This window comes from Drosophila simulans, chromosome 3R (genome assembly GCF_016746395.2).
Source record: "Drosophila simulans strain w501 chromosome 3R, Prin_Dsim_3.1, whole genome shotgun sequence".
Classification (NCBI taxonomy): domain Eukaryota; kingdom Metazoa; phylum Arthropoda; class Insecta; order Diptera; family Drosophilidae; genus Drosophila; species Drosophila simulans.
Genome location: NC_052523.2, coordinates 17281927 through 17308529, shown reverse-complemented (window position 1 = coordinate 17308529; position 26603 = coordinate 17281927). Strand labels below are relative to the sequence as shown.

Sequence of the window (26603 nt, the reverse complement as noted above, 5' to 3'; positions counted from 1 at the left end):
AATATTATATGTCCAATCAACCGAGTTGGCAGCTCCCAACTCGATTTTTCAGTATATTTTGTAGTATTTTAATTGTATCAGACGGCTTTTTAAAGCGCCCCCAGTGCGTTCACATTGTCGCTACTTTTCAGCATTTCGCGGGATCTGTAATTTTTATCGGCGAATATTGAGTTTTGCATGGTCTATCATTGATTTTAGTGCTGTATTTATCGACAATCAATTGGTTTTACTGTCCATTGCTTTGAAAGCAATAGAAATAATTGAGGATCAAGTAAGTTTAAGCTCGATTTTTACAGTTAAATGCCGATGCAGGCACTCACGCACACAAACGCAGCCAAAACAGCGACACGCGAATTTGCGAATTTCGTTTTGGCCCGTTGTTTGTGTGTTGTTGCTGTTGTTACTACGTTGTTTGTGCTAAACATTAATTAATTGTCGCAATGTCTGTTTCGCTATAAATATGCGAAACGTGCCGTTGTTATTTGCGCGAAACTAAATGGCCAATTGCGCTTTACCGGTGTTAGTGTAGGTGTATGTGTGTTGTCTGTGTGTGTTTGTGGTTGTTGGCGCGGGCGAATGGCGGGCAATCCGCATACACTCGCACTTATTTTTTGCAAAGGGTTTATGCGACATTCGCTTTGATCACGTTATTAAAAGCTCAAACACTACTCTACCATTTTTAAAGTACGCTGTGGGTACATTTATGCAAAATAAATGCGGTTAAATAATTTACCTTTGATCTTGCCCTGAAGGAAATTAAGTGTAGTCAAATATTCATTGGTAATTTACTAAATGAATAGTATTTTCTACTATTGTTTGTAAACATGTTCATTATAAACTACTCCTTCGAAAATATGTATGTACTTATATATTTACTTAGTTAACATTTGGGAATATTTCATGTTTCCACGACTTTGTCTAACGCATAAACACGTAAAACCGCGAAACAGACACAACGCACACAGGTGAATGAACCTTTTTACGTTGTTTTGTAATCGCAATTTGTTGCTGTGCCGCCGCGCAGTGTGTGAATTTTGTAATTGCTTTGAGCGCGCGAAAACAAAACGCACACATGTTGTGTTTTCCCCTGAGTTTTCCTTTTGCCAGCTGTTTTTCCTATCTCTGCTAATTGTCCTGCATCGTTCTCTTTTACGTGGTGTCTCCGTTTCTCGTACAAAAGCTCGCGAAAGTGTCAAGTTTTCTTGCCAATTTTTTTGCGAGTTCATTTGCATGTTTGCTTAATTTGTTTCCACAGCAGCAGCTCCGCAAATGTTAATGAACCTTACCGGCCGACAGAAATTCGCAATACAATTTTTACAGAATTGACTGCTAAATGGAATTTCATAAATGTGTGTCGGTTATTTATAGACCACATTGGTTCATAAACAAAGGACGTTTCAATTTAATGTAAATAAAACGTGGTATACTTAGAACTTACAGAATCCCCATTGAAAGATAAAAACACATCTTGTAAACTTTTTAAAAGAAATTATCTTTCTGTATTTAAATATGTTGTTCTTGTTTGTTTTGTTGTTTTAAGGCAAAGCGTTTATGCATAAAAATACATTATTATACTTTTAGCATTTTGTTTGGTTTGTGGTGGCTTCTATACAAGTACAATTCGTTTTGTAAACCATTTGTCCTAAAGCACTAAATGATCTCATTACTTTATGCTTCGCGTACAACTGTTCCTCTGGAGCTCAATAAGTACTCGCCAAGTTCTACAATTCATTATGCTTCCATGACAAGCCCTAGAATTCTACTAAACCAACTGGATGGAGGGCAATGGATCGGGATAGCTAAGCTTTGGTTGAGGCGTCTCTTGATTTCATACGGGCCAAGCAAACTGTTTTGAATATCGCAAGCACTTTTCTAAATTCTACCTGATTTTGTGTTAGTCGTATCTCATCCCTCCCCAGTCAGTTTTTCTAATTTAAGCAACTGCCGCACTCAATTAACTATTTTTGGGTTGGGTTAAAGCTATGCAGGCGAACTGTTACTAGAAAGCACTTTAAAGCCAAAGCCTCACCTGGAATTCCTATTCCCATGCCCATTTCGCTCGTCTCGTGTAAATAAATGTCTCACATTTTAGCAAGGATTAATTAGTGGGGTGTTTAGAGGCGTGTAGAATTAGAGCCAAATCGAATGTATACAAAAAGGTTTACTTGTAAATAGGGAGTGTAAATTGAATTTACAATTGGGTTAAGTTAAGTACACCGTATAATAAGAATAAGTATAAGATTAAGTTGTATAAGTTGTGTGTGTATATATAAAGAACAAGGCAATTGAGTTTTTAGTTTGGTACATTTCCAACATACATAGCTAACTAATATGGGGTTTACATAGGGATGAGTAGGTGCACTTCCAAAAAGTTCAACTTAATATAGCAAAAATGAACCTTAATAAGGCGAATTTAGCCAAAAGTTGTACAAGTACTGTATTTGTAAAACCCTCGGAAGCCTCTATCCCAAATAAGTTGGGTAAGGGTCAATATTCATCCGGTTTATTAGAGAGTGTGATCAAGGCGGGGCATCGCCTACAGGATGTATTTTCCTTTGCCCCGATGCTCTGCTTGCCGCGTCGACGAGACCGCCGCCAGGAGGAAACTGGAGCTGCCGCCACTACTGGTGCCGCTGTGGGTGTGGGTGCTCCCGTAGCTGCCGTAGCTCTCACAGCTGCCCAGACTCCCGTAGCTGGCTCCGTAGACGCCGAGCGGCAAGGCGTTTAGCTAAATCATGAGCGCCGAGAAGGGGTTGTACCGCATGATCTTGGAGAGCAGGATCCACAGTACCGAGGTGATGGCGCAGAGCACCACACCGCCCCATCCCAAGTCGAGGCTCCACGAGGTGAGGAAGATGCGCGCTCCCAGCAGCGGCTTGGCCATTATGGCCACGCCTCCTGGTCGCGCCACTATTCCGTCCACCGTGCCATCGTAGTCGCTGTCCAGCATGGGACGTCCCTGCTGCCGCTTGAAGTGAATGATCATGAGCGTGAAGAGGGCAAACAGCGCTGTTGGGTAGTAAATTGCTTATTGGTTAAGAGTCTAAAGTAGTAATTCAGTTTAATCACACTTACCCGCCAGTAAATACATCACTCCTGTGATTAAAATGGCGCTGATTTGGCGCTGGCAGACGCCAAAGGCGCCCACAAGGGCGGCACTACCCAGAATGATGAGGCAGACCAATGAGCAGGATATGGAGAGGTTTTGCATTCCTATCGCAGATTAACGTTTCATTAGAAAAGGTTTCTAAATGTTCGAATATCTTGGAAACTTGGACTTTGTACAGAGTGTAGGGATGATAAGCGAGAGCATAGCATTGTGAAAATGTGTTTATGTATTAGCAAAGGATTAGGATTACAACTGGTGCTACAAATGCATCCTTTTCTCTGGGAAGACTTTCATGAATTTGTCTATCCTAATTGCTTTTGCAAATTCATTGTGGCCCAGCTCAGTTCTCCAATTTCCGCTCACAATCTGGGCAACTGTAAACCCAATTACCCAATAGCACCATGGCAATCAAATCGCATGTGGGTGGATGTGTTTGATTGCATAGGAACACCATAAGAACTACAGCAAAAAGTTCCAAAGTGGCAATTGCCATTTTTAGAACGCAGGCGGGAGAGGATGAGGCAAACCAAGCCACATGTTGACCCATATTGGAAACCACCAAACCCGGTCCCCCGCCTTTAGCTAAACAGCTATTGGCAAGGATCTCTCGACACGGACATGTTTCATCTTCGGGGAGCGGGAGACCGACCAGTATTGACAATATAGAAAACCGGATGCAAGCTCGGTTAGTTGCTGTGGTAATTACTTTATATAGACGCTACAAGGACACTCATTGTTCCTGTCCATGTTCCCGCTCCCGGCCATTGTTGGTCCCTGGCTTTTGCTATTGTTTTTCCATCTGATGTGCTCCGGGGATTGGTTGGAACCCACATCTTTGAGCTGCTGCAAATGGGATTTGCGGTAATGACTTGTGAAATGTGCGCTGGCTTGGAGCTAAAATTTTAAGCCAAGTGAAATGAATCTGGGTGAATCATGTGGCGGCTGGTGCTCAAAGCTCGTGCTGGTGCGTATTAATAGAATTTATATGAATTTGTGGAAAACAAAATTAATATTTGTGGTCTTCTACATACATCGAAAGTGACGTCTAGGGCTCAACCTACGAGGAATATTGGAGTGTGGAATGAGGGGATAATACATAAACTTAAAGCAGTTAGGATGGTGAAGATAAAATTAAAAACACTACAGAGTTCAAAACTAGACTGATAAGCTGCTTCCATAACTTAATTAATCGTTATTTTCCCTACAATTTTTTTCAGCTATTTATTTAACTACTTAAAATGTCTGCTGAAGCCGAAGCAATTGTCACAACGGCCGCTGCCGATGTATCATCTCCAAGCAAGACAGTCGCTGTGGAGCCCGTTGCTGCTGATACAACGCCGGACAATGCTCCGGCTGTGTCCACTGAGGGAAGCGGAAAGGCAGAGCAGGAACGCGCAGAGAAAATACTTAAAGGCAAGGAGCTGTTCAGCCAGGGATCGCGCAACTTCCTGGTCAAGAGCTACGACGAGGCAGCTGACGAGCTGAGCCAGGTGTGCCAACTGTACGAGGAAGTCTACGGGGAACTGGCCGACGAGCTGGGTCAGCCCCTATTGCTGTGAGTATGATGCAACATGGGCACTGAAAGTCCCCTAATTTTATAAATTGTAGAAATATGTTGCTTTGTATGAAACCCTCCCTAATCCTTTACTTCCAATGCAGCTATGCAAAGGCATTAATTGCAATGGCCTTGGACGAGAACAAAGTGATCGATGTGCCTGACGAGGCTGCCGATGACGATGACGATGAGGATGTGGACGACGACGAGGAAGAAAGTGCCGAGGATGGAGCGGCTAAGAAGGAGGAAAAGAAAGATACCAAGGAGGCCGAAAATGGTGCAAGCAGCTCTAACGGCAAGGAACTGGACACTATCAAGGAGGGATCCGATGAGGCCGACTCTACCGGAGAAGCCGAGCAAGCTCAGAGTGATGAGAAGCCCTCCAAGAAGGTACCAACCGGCGTGGATGAGGTCAGCAGCAGCAATGGCGGTGGCGGAGCTGCCGTCAACGATGACGAGCGACCGAGCACATCGAATGGTGAAGTCACAGCTAGTTGTTCCAATGGTGCAGCAGCTGCTGGAGAGGAGGAACCGGAAGAAGAGGAAGGAGTAAGCGGAAGTCTGCAGTTGGCCTGGGAAATTCTGGAGGCGGCTGCTCAGATATTCTCGCGACAGGGGCTCAGTGGTCTCCCCTACTTGGCTGAAGTTCAGACTGAGCTGGCTAACATTGAGTTTGAGAACGGAATACTAGAGGCGGCACGCGAAGATTATGGTGAGTTTAGAAAGACATTTTGTATAATCGGTACTGTAACTAATGGACATCTTACATTATAGAGAAAGCACTGAAGATCCACGGGGAGCTGCCCACAAGAAACCGACGTGCTTTGGCCGAGTTGCATTACAAGATCGGGTTGACCTATTTGATGCAGCAACTCAACAAGGAAGGAGCGACTGCCCTGCGACAATCGAGCGTGTTGATCGAGGAGGAAATCGCCGAGATTAAGGGCAAGAACGAACCTAGCGAGCGCGACAGAAACAATATGTTGGATTTGGAGGAAACTAAGCAGGAGATTTTGGCCAAGATACAGGAAATCGAGGAGATGCAGGCCCAGGTAAATAAATATTGAGCAACTTAATTTTCACATTATCTAAACAAAATATTTCCCTCTCTTAGACCATTGCTGAGGTGCGAGCTGCCCTGGATAGCTACATCAAGCCAATGAGCAGTGGCGATGCAGCTGCAGCCTCCTCCTCGTCGTCGTCGTCAGCCAATGGAGCCGCCAGCTCTTCGTCGTCATCCTCCTCCAAAGGTGCTGCGGCGGCCTCCTCATCGACCATTAGCAGCAGTTCGGCCAAGCCCACAGACATCACACATTTGATCAAGCGCAAGAAGCCGGAGGATCCCAGCTCGGAGGCTGAGGCCCTGTGCTCGCCGGCCAAGCGTGCCGCCGTCTAGGGGAATCATTCCAGTTGCCCAGTGGCACACCAGCACCCACTCACAACCAAGCCCTTAAAATACACCACACTCATCGGCTACTTAAACCAACCCACACGCATTAAACACCATTCAACTGTCCTATACCTCGAACCTACATATTTATGCTATTTGTTTGCTGTTTTCTACCAAAATTCTCTGTAAGTCTGTAAGTTTACAATCACAATTAGTGCTAAGTGCGTACATAAAATAATGTTTTGTATTAAACGAAAAAACTAAGTAGGAAGGCAAAAAGTGTACACAATAAATACGGGAGATTTTCCCCAGAAAGTTAGAAGAGCGGATGTGGATCTGGGACTGGGATAAACAAACGGGCTGCCCCTGGATACGTACTCAGATGCGGCTGCAGAGTGACCTGTGACTCACTGTGCTGCCAGTCGTTGCGCTGCTCCTCGCCGCGTGCGTTTTCCATTGAGCCGGCCAGGTAGTTGACACACGGCGGAGCACCGCGTGGGAACTTGGGATTGCGTCGCAGTTCCTGCAGCTGCTGAATGGGCAGATCAATGCACAGTGTCCAGATGCCGCCGTGCATGGGCACCAGGAAAACGGAGTCGCGCCGAAAGCGATGATCGGCTGCGGGAGGAGAAACGCACCGAGGGATTCAGTATTATCGGTATAGGAAGATAAATATTAGTTATTAAATATATCTATTCGGCTCACCCCTCTTGTCCGGCTTGAGCATAGCCACCTGGTCGTCGAGAAGCCACTCCAGATGCAGTCCCGATCGATTGGAGTAGCGATCAAGGCTGTTGCGATCCCATGTGACGTGCTCCCAGTGATCAGTCATGATGGCGGCGCACAGCATGGCTGTGGCGCTTGTGGTCATCAGGAGAGTGACGAACAGGAAGAGCACCGGCGGCGGGCCCATGCAGCAGCTGGAGCAACAGGCGCTGCCGCCTCCCCTGCCGCCCATGCCCATTCCCAGACCCTCCATCTGGGAGCCCAGTGAGTTGGGTGAACCACTACCGCTGCCCCGACGCTGAATGACCTTGGCGCAGCTGTTCTGGCGCAACAAGATGCTGTTGCTCCGCCTTAGGCTCTCGACTGCCGCCGCCGCTGCTGCTGTGGTCGTTGGATTATCGAACTGCAGGGATCCTCCAACTACCGAGGAGGGGTGCTCATAAATGCTGTTGTGCCGGCTGGGTGCAAAGTAGTAGCACGTCGTCTGGCGGTTATCGGCGGAACTCGAGGCTACCGGCTCGCCGCCGGGCAACTCCTCATTGCTGCTGGAGTAGACGATGGACTGCTTAAACTGATTCGAGTAGCAGTTCTGCTTGAAGCTCTGCTGTTGCTGCTGCTGCTGTTGCACGTACAAGGCCTCGTAGTCGCAGTGATGTGGATTCCGGTAGATGACTGGCCACGAGCGAGTGGTCTTGGAGTTGTGGCTATAACGCTGGCTCGATGTGGTTGGCGCTACAGAAGCGGGCTCCTCCACCAACGGCGTTAGCTCATTGGGCGCTTCCGCCGGCTCGGACAACTTGGTGTGCTGCTCCTGCGCGGAATGCTCCAGATCCGGATCCTCCTGCTGAACTGTGGTGGCCAGCTGGCGCTGAAGCACGTTCTTAACCGCTGTACCACTGCCGCTGGCCAAGCTGAAATCCTCCTCTTCGACCAGAGTGGCCCCGCCTGGCGTGGAGAAAAGGATGTTAGACGTCGGCGGCGAAGGTTGCGAGCGACTGCGGAGCAGGGCAAAGTGCTTGGGCTGGATGGAGCCGGTTGCTGTCGTCGGCGACGTGATGCTCACTTCGGGCACACAGCGGGCCGTCACCTTGTACCGGCTGCCGCTGCCAACGGCGACGCCGACGTTGACCCCAACGCCGACGCCGACGTTGCCCTTGGAGCGCATCAGTCATAAGTCGCTCGCGTCCCGCTTCTTGATCTTGTTCAGGCTCATGTGGTTCGTGGTGGTGGCGATGGTGGATTGTTGAATGTTTGCGGTTTCGGATGGATGTTGTATGTTGCTCTGGTTGCTGATGTTGCAGATGTTGCTGATGTTGCAGATGTTGCTGTTGTTGAGATGTTGCTGTTGTGTTCTTGGGTTGTTTTTTGTGTGCGACGCCTAAGAGTCTACGTTGCAAAATATTACTTTGCTTGGGTGCCTCGACAAAAAATGTATGTAAGTTTTACATAAATGTTTTACGGTTTTTTTTATATATATATATATCTACTAGCAGCGGTTGTTGTTGCTGTTCTTGTTGCAGTAACTCTGTTCTTGTTGTTGCTGTTGTTGTTATTGTAGTTTTTATTGTTGCTGTTGTATTGTTTGATCTGTTGTTGTTGTTGTTGCATCGGCAATTATGGTTTAGTTTATTTGCATACCAATTTACATTGATGTTTGTCTTGTTTTGATTTGGACTTTTGATATTTGTTTTTTTCGTTTGTTCATTTACTACGTTTTTGCTTAGCTTGAAGCTATAAAAAGAAAGAAAGTAGAAGAAAACAAATGTACAACATGAGTTTGAAGAATAGAGAGTCGAGAACTAAGACGGGACAGGAAGAATTCTTCTACGAAAAGTGCTGTCTATTGCAATGATTACAAGTACGAGTAATACGAGTATCTAATGTGCAAGAGCAACTAAGGTGCAGTTTATTTTTTAAAACAACATTGTTAAACAGTGTAGAATATAGACAATATATATGTATGTACCTCCTTTAAGAGAACTAAATAATTATGATGAGGTTATGAGGTTTAATATGTTAGTTGCACAGTAGCTTTCTTTAGAAAAACACGAAGAACGAATTGAAATTATATTTTAATTTAATTTCGAATTTCTTGCCTTTCCTTTGCACCTAATAAACCCAAATTGCATTTAAAATTCCTTATAAACAGCACACCCCCCTGGCCTAATCTAATCAGACTTCATAGTTGCCACCACTGCTGGTGCCAAATATTCAGCTGAATTTGAATTTGGCGCTGTTTGAAATGGCCAAGGATTCAATTGTGTGCGGTGCGACCTGAATCCGGCCGCATAGCCGGCGAACGGAAGAAAAGTACGGCGGAAAAGTCCGGAGGTTTGGGCTGAATGGCTGTTGCATATTACATGAGGCGGCCATGGCGCCCAGCGGATATCCGGTGGCTGGACTGCTGGCCAGCGTCCCCGCCCCGCCACCCACATTACGTATCCGCCCCGTGGCAAATTCAATTTGTTCCTTGCGCCTGGCCACTTACCGAAGTGCAGCAGGTGTGCCGGGGGTTAGATGCGGGCTAACACCGCCAGTCATATGCGGATGCTTATGCGGCCCAGGACCGACCGCATTTCCACCCAGTTTCCCAACTGGCCACATCTGACATGGTACTCCTTTGTGGTCAGCACGTGGGATTGTCTTTGCTTTGCGGCCGACGGGAATTTTAATTTTAATTCAACATTTTCGTTTGCTTTGTGTCGTGGCATTAGGACAAATTAGGCCAAGTTTGGCTTGTGCATATTGCTTTTGGAATCTAATTAAACTTCATTAAACATTGCCTTAATAGCAGCTATGTGCACACGTTTGCAGCATTTAAGTGATTTCAGTTAGGGATTTAGTATTAAAGATCAATATTTTTAAATGAGAAATATTTGTGTATTTCATTAAAATATAGTTTTTAATGCTATTACTATTTGAAGTATACATAAATGCTGTCCTACCCCAAACAACTGATTAATCAAATATTTAGACAAATTACTTAAGTTCGTTTTAAACCTGTGAGAGCCAAATCATTTTTAAGTAAGTCTGAAGTCATTTGCACGTCGTTGGCTTGATCCCAGATCACCTCGCCTGATTTTAGTCGCCAGGCACGTGCTGCTGCCATCCTTCCAACTCACATTTGCACTAGTTTCTTAAATTTTTAATGCAAATGAAATGAGGGTGATGGGCTGCGAGACTACCCGACGTTAGCATAATTGATCGGCAGACACACACGTGCCTGCTGATGTCGGTTTGGTCAGTAGGTCAGAGTCGCGGCAGGAGCAACTGGAACTGGAATTAATTAACACGCATGATGACCCCGGTGAGCCGGAAGCCCAGGAATCGGTTCAGTTTGGCGGCGCGGGCACGAGAATAATTTGAATATGCCATGAGTTGGCCACTTGTCAGTCGGTTCAGCACTTCCTTTCAAAAGTCTTTTGACTGAAAACTGCCGAAAAAACCGGAGCGAATAATATTATAATATATAATAAATGTATATGATATAATTATACTATGAAAATTTAAGAATTTTCTGGTTGCAAAACTTTCCTATGCTTAAAACTTATTACATAAACACAGTTTTTAGAGTATTTATGATATAAGAGAATATTCGCTGTTGACCATACTTTCTCTCAGTGTATTGTCCCCAATGCTGCACACTTACGCAATACAATTGGCATCCAGCACGTTTCACAGGCACACATGCAACGTAGCGTGGACGTGAGTGCCTTACAAAAGTTGGCTAAAAGTGCATCAGCCAAATGCGAATACTTGAATACTTGAAGCGAGTGAAAGGATGCTGAAAATATTGGGTGTGTGTGTGTGTGTAAGTCTAGAGTTCGCCACAAAAGCGTGATATAGGATATAGTTTCTATAGTCGCTATACATAGTTGCGGGCCAACTGAGGCACTGTTTACACTCCTAACGACTGAAAGACGAACAAGAAGAGCTGCAAAAGTTGGCAAATGTTTGCCCAGTGTCGAAAGTTTCCATAAAACGGCTATTGGCTTTAAAGTTCGCTGTGCATTATAGGCACCCAAACACACACACAAAGGCACAGACACACGGACACACACATACAGGCAAACTGGAAAGCCGGAAGCTGCAACAAAGAAGAAGAGAGTGATAGCTCTTTGGGGCTTTATTAAAATTCTTGAGATATACTATATTTAACCATTTTATGATCACACCTTTAAACTAAAAAAATGTCAGGAACGCAGAGCACTTTCGAGTAAACTTTCTATATATTTTAGACTTTATTTCTAGACCAACCATTAAAGTTCTCACCGCAATTGCAACTTTAGCACCGCTTTTCCAGGCAACAATTGGACTGGAAACGTCTTTATTTTTTATGCCAGCAATTAAAAGCAGCACTCGATTGAAGGTGGAATGTACATACATTCACATACATGTGGCAGCTTTAAGTCGGAATTGTTAGTGTTGTTACCCGGGCAACGTTTTGCGGTCGCCTTGGCAATCAACTGCGGCGGACGGAGGGCAACAACTGCCACAGCTGGCGGAACTCCGCAGGACGAAGTGCTCCTCCCCAAAAGGGGTCAACATAAATTACCCGTCCGAGCAGTCAGTGCGGCTCCTGGCCAGGCGGTGCTCCTCCTTTAGTAGCTCCATTGTACAAATGACGCAATGCAAATGAAAAATAATGCGCGAACATTTGGAGCCCGAGCGAAGGAGGATGTCCTCGCCATGTCCTTAACGGGAGTGATGCGAATCTCGAAGGACTGCTCTTCTATGAATGGTGCTAGTTGGATTAGTAATACCACTCATAAGACTGACTATATATATAAGCTATATATAAGCTATTTACATTTTTAATTAAGTATTAATTAAGTAAATTGATTTCAAAACCATACAACCTTAACATTTTTTTAAGATTACGTTAGCACATTTCACTTCTTGGAGTTTTTCGCAATAAATCGCAGCCACCTCCGATGAATGTACAACCGCGAGTAAGGAATCGTGGCCTGCTTTTTCGGGCGTCGAGTGGAAAAGTTTTTGTTTATTTCCTTTGCAGGCGGCGGCTCCTTGCACTTTTGCCGGAGGATGGAGAGTAGTCCGTGCTGTTCACGCAACGGATCCGGACCCGGACGCGGATGAGGATGAGGATGGGGATGCGGATGCGGCGTGATCCACAGAAGTTTCTTGGCTTCTGGCTGAACTGCAGGCAACTTATTTATTTAGCATTTCGGGCCGAGGCGGCTGCTTCCTCGTTCTTTGCCCAAAAGTTGCTCCAACTAATTAAAACTAATCTTATGCAATTTCTGGCTAATTATGCACATAAATCACACCACGGGGATATAAGAATCTGTTTGCGGAAGCATACGAGGCGAAAAGTGCCGAAAATTGAATAAGTATTCCCTGGGGAGTAGTTTTTATGATGAAATCTTAAGCTTCTGAAATGATTGCGACTAAGAATGTTAATAATTTATCGACACTTTAGGGTCTTTACAATCAAAAGAGCAGGTACAAACCTCTCAGCCATTTTAATGAAATCCTGTTTAATAATGAAAATACCCATTACAATTCATTAGGCTCCAGACCGAAAGCATTTATATAATAATAGGGGTAGCCTGGCACTTAGATATCTTAATGCCAGGCATTGTCATTAAATTATTCCTTGCCGCAGAGTCGTACATATAGTATATGTGGCCATTACCAGTTGGTGTGCGTTTTGCCGACATCTGTTCGTGCACGTTGGGGCTCAAATGACACAGAAACCCAACTCTTCCGGCAAATTAATGGGTTGTCAGCCAGGAGAAAAACTAGATAAAGGCAGTTAATTTTGTGAAATGCCAACATGCAGCAAAAACGCAAATGCGGACACACATGCTCCGTCCCTGCCCCCACATTAATATGAAATTTCATGCATGGCACCATAAACAGACAGTGTCTAGATCCGCAAATGGTCTGCGTTTAATTTATTCAAGTGGTTGCAGAGGTTGAAAAGTGCGGGAGCATATGAAAAACCTCACTAATTGCAGGCTGCATTATTGCAAAATATATGTATGTACATATAGTGTGTCAGTTGGCGGGATTAGTTCCGGCAATTCCCAACTCACTATGGCCCAGTTTTTCTCGCCGAGATTTGGCCAATTGCCCGTGGCTCTTTAGCTCCACTTTCACTGCCATTGTGTTTGGCCAACGCGGCGTATGCGCGATACGGATGGTAAGTGCATTCAAGGGCGCAGCCTGCCGGCAATCTGACACATTTTTTCCCCCCATTTTCCCCCCGGTTATTTATAACATTCGGGGCGCCTGCTAGATTACATTTTCCCGGCGATTTTTCACTGTCTGTCTGTCTGGTGGTGCCTGCAACCTCAAGGCCAAAGTCGTAAAGTTTGCCAAACTTTGTTTAACGAGAACATTTTTATGAGCGGCGAAAATGCATAAATTGAATTCATAAGGTTTGCTCTGTCGGATTTCCTTCTGTGCTCCCAAACCTTCGAGTGGTGGTGGCCAACTTAAGCTGATAAGGAGCTCAGGACTCGGCGACAATTCCAAGCTCATTACACTTTAAGACAGCTCGGGTCGGGTCGGGTTAGGTCAAGGTGTGAGCCACCCCAATCGAATGCCAACTTTTCTCCTTGTCCTCAACTTTCTTCTCTGCCCAGCAACTTCTGCCGGGAAATAGTTTTGTCAATACGGGCAGGGGGATGATATATAAAAAAAGGAGGAAAAGCGTGTGCCAGCGATGATGTCAAAGGCTTCTGCTATTCGGGTCAATCTAAAAAATTTATGGGGCAATCGTCAAGACATGCCAAGACAGCCTGGCAGCGGCATCATCATGTCGGCACCCACACTTTCTTCCATAAAAAAACTTCTGAAGAGTGGGCGGGGCTAAGAACCGCCCCCAGAGGCGTGTCCTCCAACTTGTTGTTGCTGCTACCTAGTCGCCAGTGATGCCAACGACCTAGTTCAATGATAAATTTAAAGAAAATATTTTAGATCTGTATACTCCTATTCAAATATTTGATCATTTAAGCATATTCCTTTAAGCAGTAAAATCTTACTTTATTGAAATGGACAGATCTGTATTACAGCTGTCATCTCTATGCCAAACGCTGGACAGGATTAGACGGTGCCCAACTGCTGTGCTTGCACTGTACAGCCAGTTTCCAGGCGAGTTTTTGTCCAAGGCCAAGCCCTCGAAAATATCAAATTGAATATAAATATTTCAGCCAGTAAATGATGCAGCAGAAATTTTGTTTTCCTGCTTGGGTTTTCCTCATTTTCATCGTCAGAAAATCGATGGCGGCAAGCAATTTCGCAGTTGACTTAGGACCTTAATCCTATGAAATATGAATTGTCCTGCGACAACGCCCATGGCAACCTCTTGTCGTCCTTTCCACTTTTTGCAAGTACTCTAAGTATGTGGTTAGCCACTTAGCATTTTTAGTTCCACTTTCCATTAGGATTTTCTCCTACTACAATTTAAAATCGAAACTTTAAACTTCAAGGTATCCTCGAATCTCAACGCTTTATGCAATCATAAATCTATGAAGCCCAGCGTTAAAATTGCGCATACGCCATGTTGTCCTCTTTATCGTAATTGCGTTTGACTTGAATCACTTTACTCCCTATTTTTGCCATCGCAACTGGCTTTGAATATGAAAATGTGGGTGTACGTGTCGAACATGAATATGAATGGCTTACCATGTTTATTGAACGAGTGAAAACGCATTAATATTCATATTTTTCCCGTCATGATACAAGGAAAAAGCGTCGTTTGGCCCTATGTGTATGGATCGCACATGCAAATATATGTGTACGTACTTCATTACATATTCCAAACCCTAACTCTTTACAGCAGATTTAACAATTTTCCATCCAAACCCCGTCTTTTATAAAAATTGTAGCAGATTTATATGTGAGATTCATATATCAAGACCATTTAATTCGGCTTATAGTCCTCAGCTTGTTTTAAGTTTTTTGTGAAATACCAGGACTTTGATATTTGTTCGGTCAAGGGAAGTTCTCATTAGCCAAATTGTTTTGGCAGCAGCAGTGTGGGTTTACTTCATAATGCCAGCTCTAAAGTAAAGAGAAATTACTTGTAATCCCTAAAATATCGATCTATACACAAGCTGCAATTTCCTTTCTAACTTTCGCATGTCCGTTGGCCGTAAAACAAATCAAAGTTGCAATTGAAAGTTTGCCTCCTGCCGGCGAGACAACAATTAAACGGCTCCTTGGGCTGAATAAATTTGCATAATTTCTCAACTTGTTGAGGCGCGAGTCATAACTCGAAGTCATGTCCTGACATCTCACCCTGACATTTGCGTGCACCCGAGTGCATTACGAAAATTGCGAAATTCCAACAAACATTTTTGGGGCAGATCCTGAAGATGGGGCATGTTCTGTTGCGTGTGTCATTTAGCTGTTGGGTTATTCCGTTTTCGAAGGTTCTCGTTTTCCGTTCGCCGTTTTGCAGCAAATCAAGTGGAAACATCAGCGAAATGTTCGCATGTCCCATGGGTCTGTATGTCCTCTATGAGGACTGGTTGTGCGAGTGTGCGTGAGCACTGCATTGACGTCAAGGCTTAATTATTTAATAGCCAGGAGTTGCGGTTTGCCAGGTGGAACAAATCGATGGACTCGTCCATATGAGAAAAAAAAGCTTAATTGAACACTCTGGGGAGAATGGCCGGGATTTTTTTTGTGCACAGTTTTTGCATCTATTAAACCATATTCATTTGAATAAAATTATACGATGGTATAAAAAAGTTTAATTGAATGCTCAAAGGAACTCTGCGTACAGCAATAAAAATGGTTTAATTTTAGGAAAAATGCATTAAATACGTTTTACGTTCAATAAATGTGCAATTTCGCTTTAATTTATGCATTTCCTTATTATATACGAAGTTAAATGAATCCATAAAAGTTTACTAATGGCACATTTAATAAACACCTAAACTTTTCCCACAGTAGATGTGCACACCTTATGTGCTTTGACTTTGTCGGGTCATTATAAATAGCCATTAACGTTTCGGGTGAAACAATTTAATTTTAACCTGTATACTATTTGCAACAATTAGCTTCATTCCGCACGAAAGCCAAACGAAATTTAATTAAATATTTTAACCATTGGGCAGGCAGGCAAGTGTGCCCATTTGCCACCGCCAACGGGGCGTATACGCACTGAGTTTATATGCGTGCATATTTGTTATTTGGTCTGGATGCATTATTCAATACGTTCGAAGCAGCCGAGGGAAATGGTGCGAATAGCGTGAAATACAAACTCGAGAAAATCCATTGGCAGGCGGGCAGTATTTTCAATCAATTTCCAAAGCACTTGTAGCATTTAAGATAACCAACTGGTCGACTTCACGAGTGTTTGTTTGTCTGTCCCCCCGCCACCCGCAAGTGGGTGTGAGTATCTGTGTGTGCGCGAGTGTACGTGTGTTTGTGAGTGTTTACGAGTCGAGAGTCAAATCAGCCCATTTATCAAGTCCTGGAAGCCCTTGGTCGGCCAATATTGCCACGCAGGTCAGGACCTGTTTGTGCTCATTTTTCAAACTGGCTGGCGAATGGAAAGTTTCCCTCTGCCATATAATATATATTTAATATATAGATACATATATAATATTGAATTTCAGTCACTTGTTTTTGCCAATTTTCCAAATGCGCATTTCAATTGAGCAGTTTTCATTTTCAACCAAGAAAAAAAGAACAGAAAAAACATTTACCCAAAAATACAAAGAAAAATACCATTTCAGTGTTTGTGGGTAAGAGTCGGAAAAGTTTTCTTTTGGGTTCAAGATTCCATGGAAAAATCAGCTAAATAAGTTTCGCAGTAATAAAGTAAGTTGATAACGAGCTGAGTTTGTCGAATATTTGGTTCGCTAAAAGTGCTAAAATATGCACCAATATTCAAAGATCTTTCTTGTCAATAATATTTGTTAAAGTGTGTAAAGCATTTATAGGGTATTCTGAACTTTGACCTCAAGTTGATGCCCAGGCATTAAGAAGGCCACACCCACGACGCTGAGTGGCCATAATTTGATATAGCAATTGAAATAATATATACGTACGTGTATATATATATATATTAAGGTCCTTATCTTTGACATTGCTCGTTGCTTAATTTTCTTATTTGTGCCTGAATTATTAATGCCACTTTTGCTCACTTTGCATAATGAAAAGTTCAACATTGTTATCATCATCAGTGAGTGCTCTCAAATTAGGGCTAAAAATGTCGCATGTCTTGCCAAATTCCTAATACGTATACATTCTAAGAACGTGTAGAAAAAAGTTGCCTTAAAAAGTCTGAGAGACTGAAAGGAAGAGCGGCCATATTTTGTTGACTTGGCCATGGCCTAAGCCACCACCCACCACCCACCGAAAAGTCACCCGCTGACAGCAATTACAGGCCATGTTTTCGGTGCTTTGTTACTGTCTTACTGTCTTCATGTCATATAACAACGTTGTGCAATAAATCAAAAGTTGCCAACATAAAATTATTGCTTATGCTTATGCTATAGTTAGCATACCACACTTAAACGTAGTGATTTGTGGCTAATTTATTTATTGCGCGCCCCACATAAAACCAGCCAACACTTGGCCCAACAAAGCCAACTTATGACAATGAACAATAAGCGGCAACAGCAAAGGGAAACACACCATAACTATAAAATATTGTGACGTGCCCCACTCGACTGTGTGAAATGGAGCACAAGGCCATCCAGTCAAACAATGGCTGACAAAGGAGGCCGAGACCGTCAGCAAATAGTGCCAGTCTTCAGTTTTCGGCTCCCAGTTCTCCATTCTGGGTGCCCACTACTCGGATGTGGCGCCACAATGCAGGACTCGCACTCCCCCAGACATGCAGCATTGCCGATGGCCATACGAGGATGCGGGTATCCGTATGAAGACTGCCTTTTATTCCCTCAAGTGTTCTTGCACTTCAAGGAAGTTGCAACTGCACAGTGGAAAACTACTTAAAAGGGAAGCTCTAGGAGATTAATGAATATGCCATTGAAGGTCCATCATCAGTTTCATTAGTTTCTATCATCATATTTGAGTTCCTTTCACTTAATTGATACAGCTCGGAATAGAAATAGCATCTTGTTTTTCGACTTTGGCAAGTGGCGCATCTGTAAAATGCTTGGCTCCATGTCTAAGATGCCCCCCACCTGGCTGCCTGGTTGCATTCAATCCATACCTTGCAAACGCCGCGAGGCAAGAACACACAAGAATGGGGAATGGGAACTCCCCTGACATGTTGGTCACATGTCAAACGCTTCGATTTTTTTTTGCCCTCCGCCATGGAAAAGTTTTAAGGCAGGAGGAGAACAGGGAGGAGGTGGAGTGGTGATGTACCATCCTCGCCAGATTGACATTGCCTGTTCTCCTCAATGGATCGAAGTGCCAGCGTACGGGGATTGCATTGTAGTCCTTGCACCTGATCGGAATTTTCCGCCCTCCGCGCTCGTTGAAGTGCTCAATGTGGAAATGTCGAGATTCCCAATCAAAGTTATCACCATTCGAGGAACACATCTGTGACACGGCCTTAGCTTCCGGCCATCGAATAGCAACATTTATTGGATACCTCTCAGATGATTACCATGGCTGGGTAAATATTTTGCGACCTGAAAGGCCATAAAGCATATGACTGCATACATCAGTCTGTGTGCACATTTCACTCGAATGCATCTCATGTGTCATATAAGCTAGGAATCCGTCGCAAAACTGTGAACAACTCGCTTGTCGGCGCCATCACTCATCATTTCAAGATACTCTTCAAAGGACACTAATTAAGTCTGTTCTAACGAAAAGGCAGGGCTTTCTGAATATCTGGTTTTTAACCGAACGGAAAAAAGTATATTTTTGAATTTGAATCATCTAACTTTCGTATGTTATTCGTTTTTTATTGCCTTAAGCACCTTTTCAAGCACCTTATATTGCTAGTTATTCAACTTGTTCTGCCATTCGGGTGATTTTCATAATTGAAGATAAAACCGCCATAATTTGAGGGCAATTTACAAATTTAATACAATTTTTCCATTACATTTTCAGGGCATTGACCACATCGGTTTGTTTCCACGCCGCAGTTTTCCTTGTTTTATTAAGAGCTTGTCGCACGGCTGGTGGAAAATGCATGCATTTGACGCGTTTGCTTAGCTGATTGCGGTCCTTGTGTCCTGCGGCGTGGAAAAGTGAAGGATCGGGTGACGGAAGGGGTACGTGGGGATACCACGCGTACCCATATCTCTTGGCCACACGCACAGCGGGAAAGTCCACAGAAGAGAGTACATGGCACAACAAAAAGCGAATTATATTTTCATATTAAACGACGTATGAGTAATCCCCCGTTCGTGGAGGGTCAGCAGGACATGCAGGACATGGATATGCCATCGCATCGCAACAGCTCCTCCTCACGCGGTATACCCACCCATACCCCCCCGCCACCCATAATTTCCATTTATTTATAGAGTTCTCTAGAGTCGAGAGCTAATGTTGCTGTCATTGCTTGCAGATTGACAGGAAACGGAAAGGACCGAATCGAAATCGAGATTTTGGGGAAATCGGGGTAAGTGCGGGCGGAAATCTTTTAAATATTCATGCTTATAAATAGGTGCAGGAAATTACACTTACGCTTAGCATTCGTTTTAAAAAAACAGATGGCATTGAATTCAAATCATTCAAGGACCATTCCGGATTCAAAGTAAAAGAAATCAAATCAAGCTAAATGAAGTTGTTCAAGGAAAATTTCAGGTCAATATGCAAATTAAATTAGTTCGAAAGCTGTTTTATGCAATTTCAAATATGCATTAGATGTACATGCATTTCTCAATTAAGCTCGAGTGTTGAAAATTGTATTTGAGTGGCGGGCATGAGCTGGATTCGAAAGATGTGTTTGGTTTATGAACGAAGAGATGGCTTTGAATTTGGCTAGTAGACGGCACAGAGACAATGCAAGGCACTTAGTTAAAGGGGAGAGTGTGTGGTATTTAAAATTAATTGGGCACTTATGGGGGAATGCATGTGGATGTGGGAGGACACTTACGTAAAACGGCACAAGGACCAGCTACCTGCTACCTGCAGCTAATTAGCCCAGGCGGACAAAAGCAATGCACGATGTTTGGACAGTCGATGATTCAGGACTCAGGACTCAGGACTCAGGATTGAGGACTCTGATTCTGATACTGATTGGCATGCATTCTGGCTCACAGACACCAATGCAAACACAAACACAGGCACAGACACAGGCACGAATACAGGCGACATAATGGTGTGCGTGTTTGTGTGCGGACTCAAGCACACAAGCACAAATGGCGGTTCGCGTAGACAAACATGACGTAAACCCAAAAAAGTATGCTACAAAACTTGGTTCGCCTTTCGCTTACGCTTCGGACTCTTAATACGTTGGTTCATTTGGGGCTCTCGCTTTTATATCTGTTTAATATTTGTATTTATCATTTGATTATTTTTGATTTCGCTGGCATTCGGTTTCCTCACTCATTCTGCAAATGAAACATCAAAGAGCAAACATTTTAATTGGCATTAAATGTCTGTGGGAGGGGCGTAAGCGCCGTCGGCGTGTCACTCCGACTTGATGGCGACATGAAGGCCATTAGGCCAAGTCAACTAACAATACTAGCCAAGTGTGTCGCATGAAAGCACAGCATTTAATCAGGAAATAATACTCCGTGTGATGGCCATAGATAGTATTCATCTTCACTGGATTACACAACACTGCTTGTGGCTTCTGGCTTGGCTGGAATCAAGCGAAACAACACTAACACTTTCTAGCATTGGCTATAATACTGAGGCATTTGTTGTTGGTACCACTTTGAACGCTCTGCACTCGCCCAGTGTCCTTTTCGATCCGAACTCGCGACTGTAACGCTCGAAAGCCGAGGACGGACTGAAGGAACTCCGTCTAAGGACTCGCCGCTCGGCTTCAATCGGCTCTTCGAGTGAGTAGTTGCAGTTGGCACTCGGCTGTTTGAGTGGGATTCGGTATTAGCATGACTGCCTTTATGGCTGAATTGTTGCTTTGCCTTCCTGTCGTTTGCCGCTTGCATTTTTTACGCGCTTACTCGGTTCGCCGCTTATTTTTATATCCTTTTTGGATTTTCAGTTTTTGTGCGACGTGATTCATTTCCGGTTTGCAACGGAAGGGACTTGAGGTGAGTCGGATGCCACATTAAATCATTGGAATTGCCGCAGACAAATTTTACTTATGCAAAATACATTTTTAAATTTTTCTAAAATATTTTATGGCAGATTTTCTTAATATATGATTATTGTAAGCTAAACACTGATATTTAAATATACGAATCAATATATGATTTACGCTTAAAATCACATAACTAAACATTTTTCTTTTGTAAAGTCACAGTCTTTATTAAATTGAACCGAAATTCATAAAATTTGCATGCCAATTTCACGCCGTGAATAAGGGAAATTGGAGGGTTTATTCGGGGGGATTAACCCCTTGGGCATTGGCTGCAAATGAGTGGCTTGTTTATGAGTGGGACGCAGCTAAGTGAGCATCAAATGGCCAGAGGTGTCTGCCTTTGGGATTGTGTGTGCGTGTGTGTGTGTGTCTGCGTGTGGTGCCTGTCTGCCCATCCGTGAGTTTGCACACACTGATAGCAAAGTAAAACAGATGGCTCGGGCAACCTGTTGGCTTTTGGGTATAAATTCAGCCCGACTCCGCTTGTTTCACCTATGCCTTCGTCTGTGTGTGCCGCTCTGGTTTTTTGCCACCAGTCGGACATTCTTTGTGTCCGCAGCGCACCAACGGGTCGTATGCGCAATTATTGCCATAAAGGTTTCACTTAAATCGTTGCCCCAGCAGGCCATGGCGCCTTTAAGCCGGCAATGTGGGCGGGTCACTTAAAGTGACTCCTCTATGAAAGTAAAATCACCAAGATTACTTAATCCCAGCAGACCTTGACCTTTTTAATAAATACCTTTAAGCAAATAAGTATCTAAGTACATGCTTTGGAGAACATCCTCAAGCTAATGTGAGCAATTTAGAATCAGCTGCCTAAGTTTATAAATTATAGATTTCAGCAGCTGGTGTGTTACACTCGCCTACAAGCTCTGGTTGTCATAGAACGAAACTCGAATGTGTATTGAACAAACAAACTGAACGAAAATTCCGATACTCCACCGGCGGCAGTTTCGTTATATATTCTTTGTACATCCCCAGTCGCAGCCATGTCAATTAGGAGGGAGCACCAGTATGGGTCGACTGTGCGAAACACGATTGTGGCGCGGTCCAATCGGCCAATTATCAACCGAATGTTGCGATCCGCCCGACTGGACTCCACGATTGGTCAGACTGCGGCCAAGCCAGTTAAGGCGAAGCGGATGGAGGCTAAGGCGCAGCTCATGCAGAAGGAGCGATCCTCCAGCACTGGGATGAGCGGATTCTCCAAGCTGACAAGTCGTGAGGGACTGGTGGGCAAGGATTACTGGAACGCGGCCATTGAGGATGTGGAGTTCACTGCCGCCTGCCGCTTCCAGCCGCGCATTCCCGTCATCGACTATTCCCTGGTGCTGCCGCCACGACTGCGCGAGAGGGTCAAGTGCATCCAGAACTACGACTATTCCAAGTCGGACGAGGACATCTACATCAGAGACGAAATGCAGGAGGTGCGACCCGAGGACTATATGAGCGCCGAGAGCAGCGAAAAAAGTGAGGAGGAAGAGGACCACGTGGTAGATATGGAGTAGTTCAGAGTGATTTCCACAATACCTTATATAAATCCTCTGATAATTTAGCTCCTTGAGATTGGACGCAAGAAGGTGGAGGAGTACTTCAACGAGAGTGACCACTCGGATATTGTGCGCATGGAGCACGAGTTCGAGAAGTTCGATCTGAAGTTGGATGAGCCGGTGGGACACACCCATCGCGTCGTGGACAAGTCCAGTTGGTATGCCAAGTTCCTGTGCGCGCCGCGCGATAAGAGAGTCAGCTGGCAGAGTCGCGTCGAACATCCTGGCCAGAACTTCTCCATGGTCACGCTGGACGAGCAGGCTGAGAACCTCATGGATGCGGTTAGTATGGTTACTCTTTTCTATTACATTATATCCTTAAAATGCCCATCTCCACAGTCAGCAGAACGTTTTGTCGAGTGGCTGAACTCCTTTGGCACCTTGGAAAGCAATTTGACCCCGGAAAAGGTCAAGAACCTTTTTTCCATCAAGGGCGATCGCACCCTGTTGGCCTCCGTGAAGACAGATCCCAAGGAGGTCAACGCCATTGCTCAGACAGTGGCCGATAAGTGGAACAAGCCACATGTGGGTAACAATAGAGAAAACGATATATACTATAAGTTACCCAAATTATTAATTTTATTCACTTCTAGATGGCCATTGAGCTTAAGTACGAGAAGCACATCAATGACCACGCAACCCGAGTGAACCAGAAGCCCCTGCTAAGTGCATTTGGACGCACTGTTCCACTGAAGGATCGTCCCTGGTTAAAACGATCCGGGGACACCGTCATTAAGACGGTCTATCCGGATGATCTGCTGACCCGCGAGAAGATCTTTAAGGGCATCACCCACCTGCGGAGCACCACTGCCCTCATCGATTTCTATCTGGCCCATCCGGAACTGGAGCGGCCACAGTATCTCCTGCAGAGCGGTGACTTTGAGGAGTCCAGCGCCAGTGAATCTGTGGCTGAGGTGCCGCTCTACGAACTTCTGGGATTGCGTTATTAAGCCATTGATTGCCAATAATTTGATTAGTTAAATTGCAAGTGGTCTGTCCAATATGTTTAGTGAAATATAAATAATAATGATATAAATATAATGAAACAAATTTTAGTCTTATTGAATGAATGTAATGTAATTTGATGTAATGTAATTGGTTTGAAATTGTAAATGTTATTATAAAATGTATTAACTAAGAAAAAATATTAAGCAAGCAGTAAAGTTTATTGTTTAAAATTGGTTTCTATAACGTCAGCGTTGTTTGGATCCAGGGCAGATAGGTGCCCACATTGACGTAGACACCCGGAACTCCTGCCTGGGCGCATCCAATGCCCCAGGCCACCAAACCCACCACGTACCATACACCATTGCTGGTGCAGACTAGCGGAGAACCCCCATCCCCGGTGCAGGCATCCTTGCCAGCTTCTCCGCCGGCACAAATGAAGCTGGTGGGACTGAGGACGAAGGAGGAGCCCAGTCGGGTTGCCTGCAGCGCCGCCTGGCAATTGGCATTGGGAATCAGGGGCACGTCCACTTGCCTCTCAATGGCCTGGTACGCTCCGGTGGCACCGAAGTCATTCTTGCCCCACCCAGCTACCCAGCATCTCTGACCCACGAAACTGGTGGTGGGCAGACAGACAGTGCCCACCGTGGATTTGCTGGTCAGCGAAACGGGTGTGGACAACTTCAGGATGGCCACATCGTTCTGCAGATTGTTGGGATTGAAGGACGGATTCACGTACACATTCGAGATGTACACATCCTGGGCGGGAATCGGTTCGCTCGTACTGGCAGCATCCCATTCGCCCAGGCGAACCTTAAAGGAAGTGAGCCTACACGATGAAGTTGAAGAGTTGGACAGGGATCTTGGGGAAATATAGAAACGAACCTACCCCAGATTGTAAACTTTGTGGGCGGCGGTCAGAACATGTTGTGCGGTGATCAGTGCTCCGCCACCCAGATAAACATCCGCGGTGGTCAACAGTGCGGCCTGCCAAGGATATGCTCCGAAACTGGCCTGTCCAGGCCCTGCGGCAGTGGATCCCGGCGGAGGCGGGAACCTCCGACCACACTGATAGCTTCCCGCCTGGCAGCAGGCCACCAAACCATAGCTACACGTCAGCGTGGAAGATGTGGTTGGAACAGTGGGCTAAGCAGGAGTTACAGGAGTTAAACAGTATAACCCAATTATTTTATGGTTATCTATCCCTTACATATCCTCCATTGTTGACAATCCTGATGTCAATCTGGCCACTGCCATCGCTGGGTGCGGTGGGCACAGGATTGGCGCATGATCCGGGTGGAACGCACTGACAGTAGCTGGTTCCGGGATTCACGATGGAGGGCACAGGTGGCCAGGTGCCCGGCGCAACCTGCGGTGGCAGCAATGTGCCCACAATCAGCTGCCTGGCGAGTACTGATGGGCCATAAAATCCAGCACAAATCATTGCGTTGATTGGAGATACTTACTTGTGTGATTCGCTGTGCTCCCCGCATCGATGGGTTGCGGCACTCGATTTGTATCCTGACTGGCATCCGATTGAACTGGTCCAAAGCTCCAGGCACCCACACCTGATCCTGATCCGATGGTGAGCCACTGCAGCAATGGCAGCCACCACATGCGACCGAACTGAGTCATAGCCAATGACAACTAAATCGAGGCGACAAAATTGTGGTCGGCTATATAGCGATGGCCTGTCCATAACTCCCCCTATTAAATTGACTGACGAATGGCCTCCTCTGCTCAGGGATTTTCCCCACTGCATAGAAGCAACAAAAAAGCAATCATAAAAAGCAAATTAGGCGAGTAGTAACTGCACCACGAAGTGGAGTTACTCTTTTCATATGCCCATTTGTAGTATATAATAATACTATTTCCTACTTTTACCAAAATATTTATTACCATATGTGTATGTTGCATAGGTGGTCTACTATGACTGAACTAAGCAAAAGAGTATTCCCCAAAAATATCACCAAATAAATAAAGTATAGACACGCCGTGTTGACAACTCTCTGGTTCGATAGTTTTATTTATCTGAATACTTTCATTGTTCAAAAACAATTTTGTAGGTGCTCCACATTTTTTAGCCATTAAATTTGATTCTAATAACTTAATAGTTTAATTGCAAACAATTTGGTGTCGATTCATGTTTGACACTTTCCGCTTGAAATGCAATCGCATTTCCCTCAGCGCCCCGGAAAACTGTTAACAACTTGGCACCAGAATTTGTTTAATGATTCACGGCCCACAACATTCCGCTCGATCTAACACTAATCCCGTCTAGAGCTGTTAAACTGGGCGAATGTTAAGTCCGCGATAGGAAAAGCTTTCGAGCTTTCATATCTGGTGTACCTAACTAAGGTTAACTGGGTCTGGTCTAATCAGTTCGTGCGGCAAAGTGGAACGAAATGGGTCACCTGCAGCTGGATTTCCATTCCATACCGAAGCTCCATGGCAAGGAGAACTATTGGCAGTGGCGCATCCTCCTGAAGACCTTTCTGGAGGCCAACGAGCTGTGGAAGCACAACGAACCCAAGGAGGTAGCTATCCTAATCTTACATTCCAAGTAAGAGTTGTTTTTAATCTTATCACTATAATATAATTTCCAGAGCCCAGAAACCAAATTCCTGATTTTGGCCAGCGTTACGGCCGATAAGATTGAGCCATCCTACGATGACCAAAGCTGTTCGTACATTTTCCAAAACATGGAGAGTCGATTCGGGCCTTTTAGTTAAAAGTTGACTAAATATATATATTTATGTATTGATCATTGATCCGGCTCATTTGTTTTCTTCTTTACCGCCTCCTTTACCACCATGTTTGCCACCTCCATCGCCACCACGTCCTGATCCTCCGTCCTTGCCATCCCTTGGATTTTTCTTGCCTTCGTTAGATTTCTCAGCTGCTTGGTTTTCACTTCCAGGACTTCCTGATTTGCCGGCTCCATTTTTTCCTCCCCCATCTCCACCACGACCACCACCTCCATCTCCACCACGTCCACCAACTCCACCTCCGCGACCACCACCACCTCCTCCTCTATTTCCTGATCCACCTTTTCCGGCAGACATTTTTAGCTCTTAAGCTTACTGATAGAAAAAGTTGGCTACAAAAAGTGAATTTTTATAAATTTTTCAACTGCTGAAGCA

The 26603-nt window shown here is 44.7% G+C and overlaps 6 protein-coding genes across 7 annotated transcripts; 3 read left to right on the top strand and 3 right to left on the bottom strand.

Annotated features, from left to right (window-relative positions):
• Positions 1 to 69: 69 nt before the first annotated feature.
• LOC6728883 (protein NASP homolog) lies at positions 70 to 6373 on the top strand. The gene is made up of 5 exons (XM_039295365.2): positions 70 to 271; positions 4327 to 4664; positions 4769 to 5376; positions 5439 to 5716; positions 5779 to 6373. Exons 2-5 carry the CDS (start codon positions 4348 to 4350, stop codon positions 6058 to 6060), a joined length of 1485 nt encoding a protein of 494 aa, XP_039151299.1. The 5' UTR covers positions 70 to 271; positions 4327 to 4347; the 3' UTR covers positions 6061 to 6373.
• Positions 1472 to 20662, bottom strand: LOC6739701. The gene is made up of 5 exons (XM_039295364.2): positions 20130 to 20662; positions 6760 to 8511; positions 6433 to 6672; positions 3076 to 3213; positions 1472 to 3009 (listed from the first exon to the last, which is right to left on the bottom strand). Exons 2-5 carry the CDS (start codon positions 7943 to 7945, stop codon positions 2729 to 2731), a joined length of 1845 nt encoding a protein of 614 aa, XP_039151298.1. The 5' UTR covers positions 7946 to 8511; positions 20130 to 20662; the 3' UTR covers positions 1472 to 2728.
• Positions 20663 to 21799: 1137 nt separating this feature from the next.
• LOC6728881 lies at positions 21800 to 23548 on the top strand. Its single transcript, XM_002104178.4, has 4 exons — positions 21800 to 22458; positions 22522 to 22797; positions 22855 to 23040; positions 23109 to 23548. Exons 1-4 carry the CDS (start codon positions 21955 to 21957, stop codon positions 23463 to 23465), a joined length of 1323 nt encoding a protein of 440 aa, XP_002104214.2. The 5' UTR covers positions 21800 to 21954; the 3' UTR covers positions 23466 to 23548.
• A 112-nt stretch (positions 23549 to 23660) lies between these two features.
• Positions 23661 to 25156, bottom strand: LOC6728880 (phenoloxidase-activating factor 2). 2 transcript variants are annotated; one of them, XM_002104177.4, is made up of 4 exons: positions 24927 to 25150; positions 24671 to 24873; positions 24350 to 24606; positions 23661 to 24289 (listed from the first exon to the last, which is right to left on the bottom strand). In XM_002104177.4, the coding sequence occupies exons 1-4, from the start codon at positions 25093 to 25095 to the stop codon at positions 23701 to 23703; spliced, it is 1218 nt and encodes a 405-aa protein (XP_002104213.2). In that variant the 5' UTR covers positions 25096 to 25150; the 3' UTR covers positions 23661 to 23700. The 2 variants fall into 2 exon arrangements, with proteins under 2 accessions (XP_002104213.2, XP_039150944.1); XM_039295010.2 differs by having other exon boundaries at positions 24051 to 24273; positions 24927 to 25156.
• A 415-nt stretch (positions 25157 to 25571) lies between these two features.
• Positions 25572 to 26231, top strand: LOC27208561. The gene is made up of 2 exons (XM_016184137.3): positions 25572 to 25997; positions 26067 to 26231. Exons 1-2 carry the CDS (start codon positions 25866 to 25868, stop codon positions 26190 to 26192), a joined length of 258 nt encoding a protein of 85 aa, XP_016035574.1. The 5' UTR covers positions 25572 to 25865; the 3' UTR covers positions 26193 to 26231.
• Positions 26232 to 26237: 6 nt separating this feature from the next.
• LOC123327313 (cold shock domain-containing protein 4-like) lies at positions 26238 to 26525 on the bottom strand. Its single transcript, XM_044923416.1, has one exon. It carries the CDS (start codon positions 26523 to 26525, stop codon positions 26238 to 26240), a length of 288 nt encoding a protein of 95 aa, XP_044779351.1.
• Between the last annotated feature and the right edge of the window lie 78 nt (positions 26526 to 26603).

Coding starts and splice junctions, on each gene's coding strand:
- LOC6728883 (XM_039295365.2), top strand. CDS start 4,348: ATGTCTGCTGAAGCCGAAGCAATTGTCACAACGGCCGCTGCCGATGTA. Junction 5,377..5,438: donor GGCGGCACGCGAAGATTATG/GTGAGTTTAGAA, acceptor CTTACATTATAG/AGAAAGCACTGAAGATCCAC. Junction 5,717..5,778: donor TCGAGGAGATGCAGGCCCAG/GTAAATAAATAT, acceptor TCCCTCTCTTAG/ACCATTGCTGAGGTGCGAGC.
- LOC6739701 (XM_039295364.2), bottom strand. CDS start 7,945: ATGCGCTCCAAGGGCAACGTCGGCGTCGGCGTTGGGGTCAACGTCGGC. Junction 6,673..6,759: donor GCTCAAGCCGGACAAGAGGG/GTGAGCCGAATA, acceptor CTCCTCCCGCAG/CCGATCATCGCTTTCGGCGC. Junction 3,214..6,432: donor CACTCTGCAGCCGCATCTGA/GTACGTATCCAG, acceptor AATCTGCGATAG/GAATGCAAAACCTCTCCATA.
- LOC6728881 (XM_002104178.4), top strand. CDS start 21,955: ATGTCAATTAGGAGGGAGCACCAGTATGGGTCGACTGTGCGAAACACG. Junction 22,459..22,521: donor AGGAGGAAGAGGACCACGTG/GTAGATATGGAG, acceptor CTGATAATTTAG/CTCCTTGAGATTGGACGCAA. Junction 23,041..23,108: donor ATAAGTGGAACAAGCCACAT/GTGGGTAACAAT, acceptor ATTCACTTCTAG/ATGGCCATTGAGCTTAAGTA.
- LOC6728880 (XM_002104177.4), bottom strand. CDS start 25,095: ATGACTCAGTTCGGTCGCATGTGGTGGCTGCCATTGCTGCAGTGGCTC. Junction 24,874..24,926: donor GAGCACAGCGAATCACACAA/GTAAGTATCTCC, acceptor ATGGCCCATCAG/TACTCGCCAGGCAGCTGATT. Junction 24,290..24,349: donor CACAAAGTTTACAATCTGGG/GTAGGTTCGTTT, acceptor TTCATCGTGTAG/GCTCACTTCCTTTAAGGTTC.
- LOC27208561 (XM_016184137.3), top strand. CDS start 25,866: ATGGGTCACCTGCAGCTGGATTTCCATTCCATACCGAAGCTCCATGGC. Junction 25,998..26,066: donor AGCACAACGAACCCAAGGAG/GTAGCTATCCTA, acceptor TATAATTTCCAG/AGCCCAGAAACCAAATTCCT.
- LOC123327313 (XM_044923416.1), bottom strand. CDS start 26,525: ATGTCTGCCGGAAAAGGTGGATCAGGAAATAGAGGAGGAGGTGGTGGT.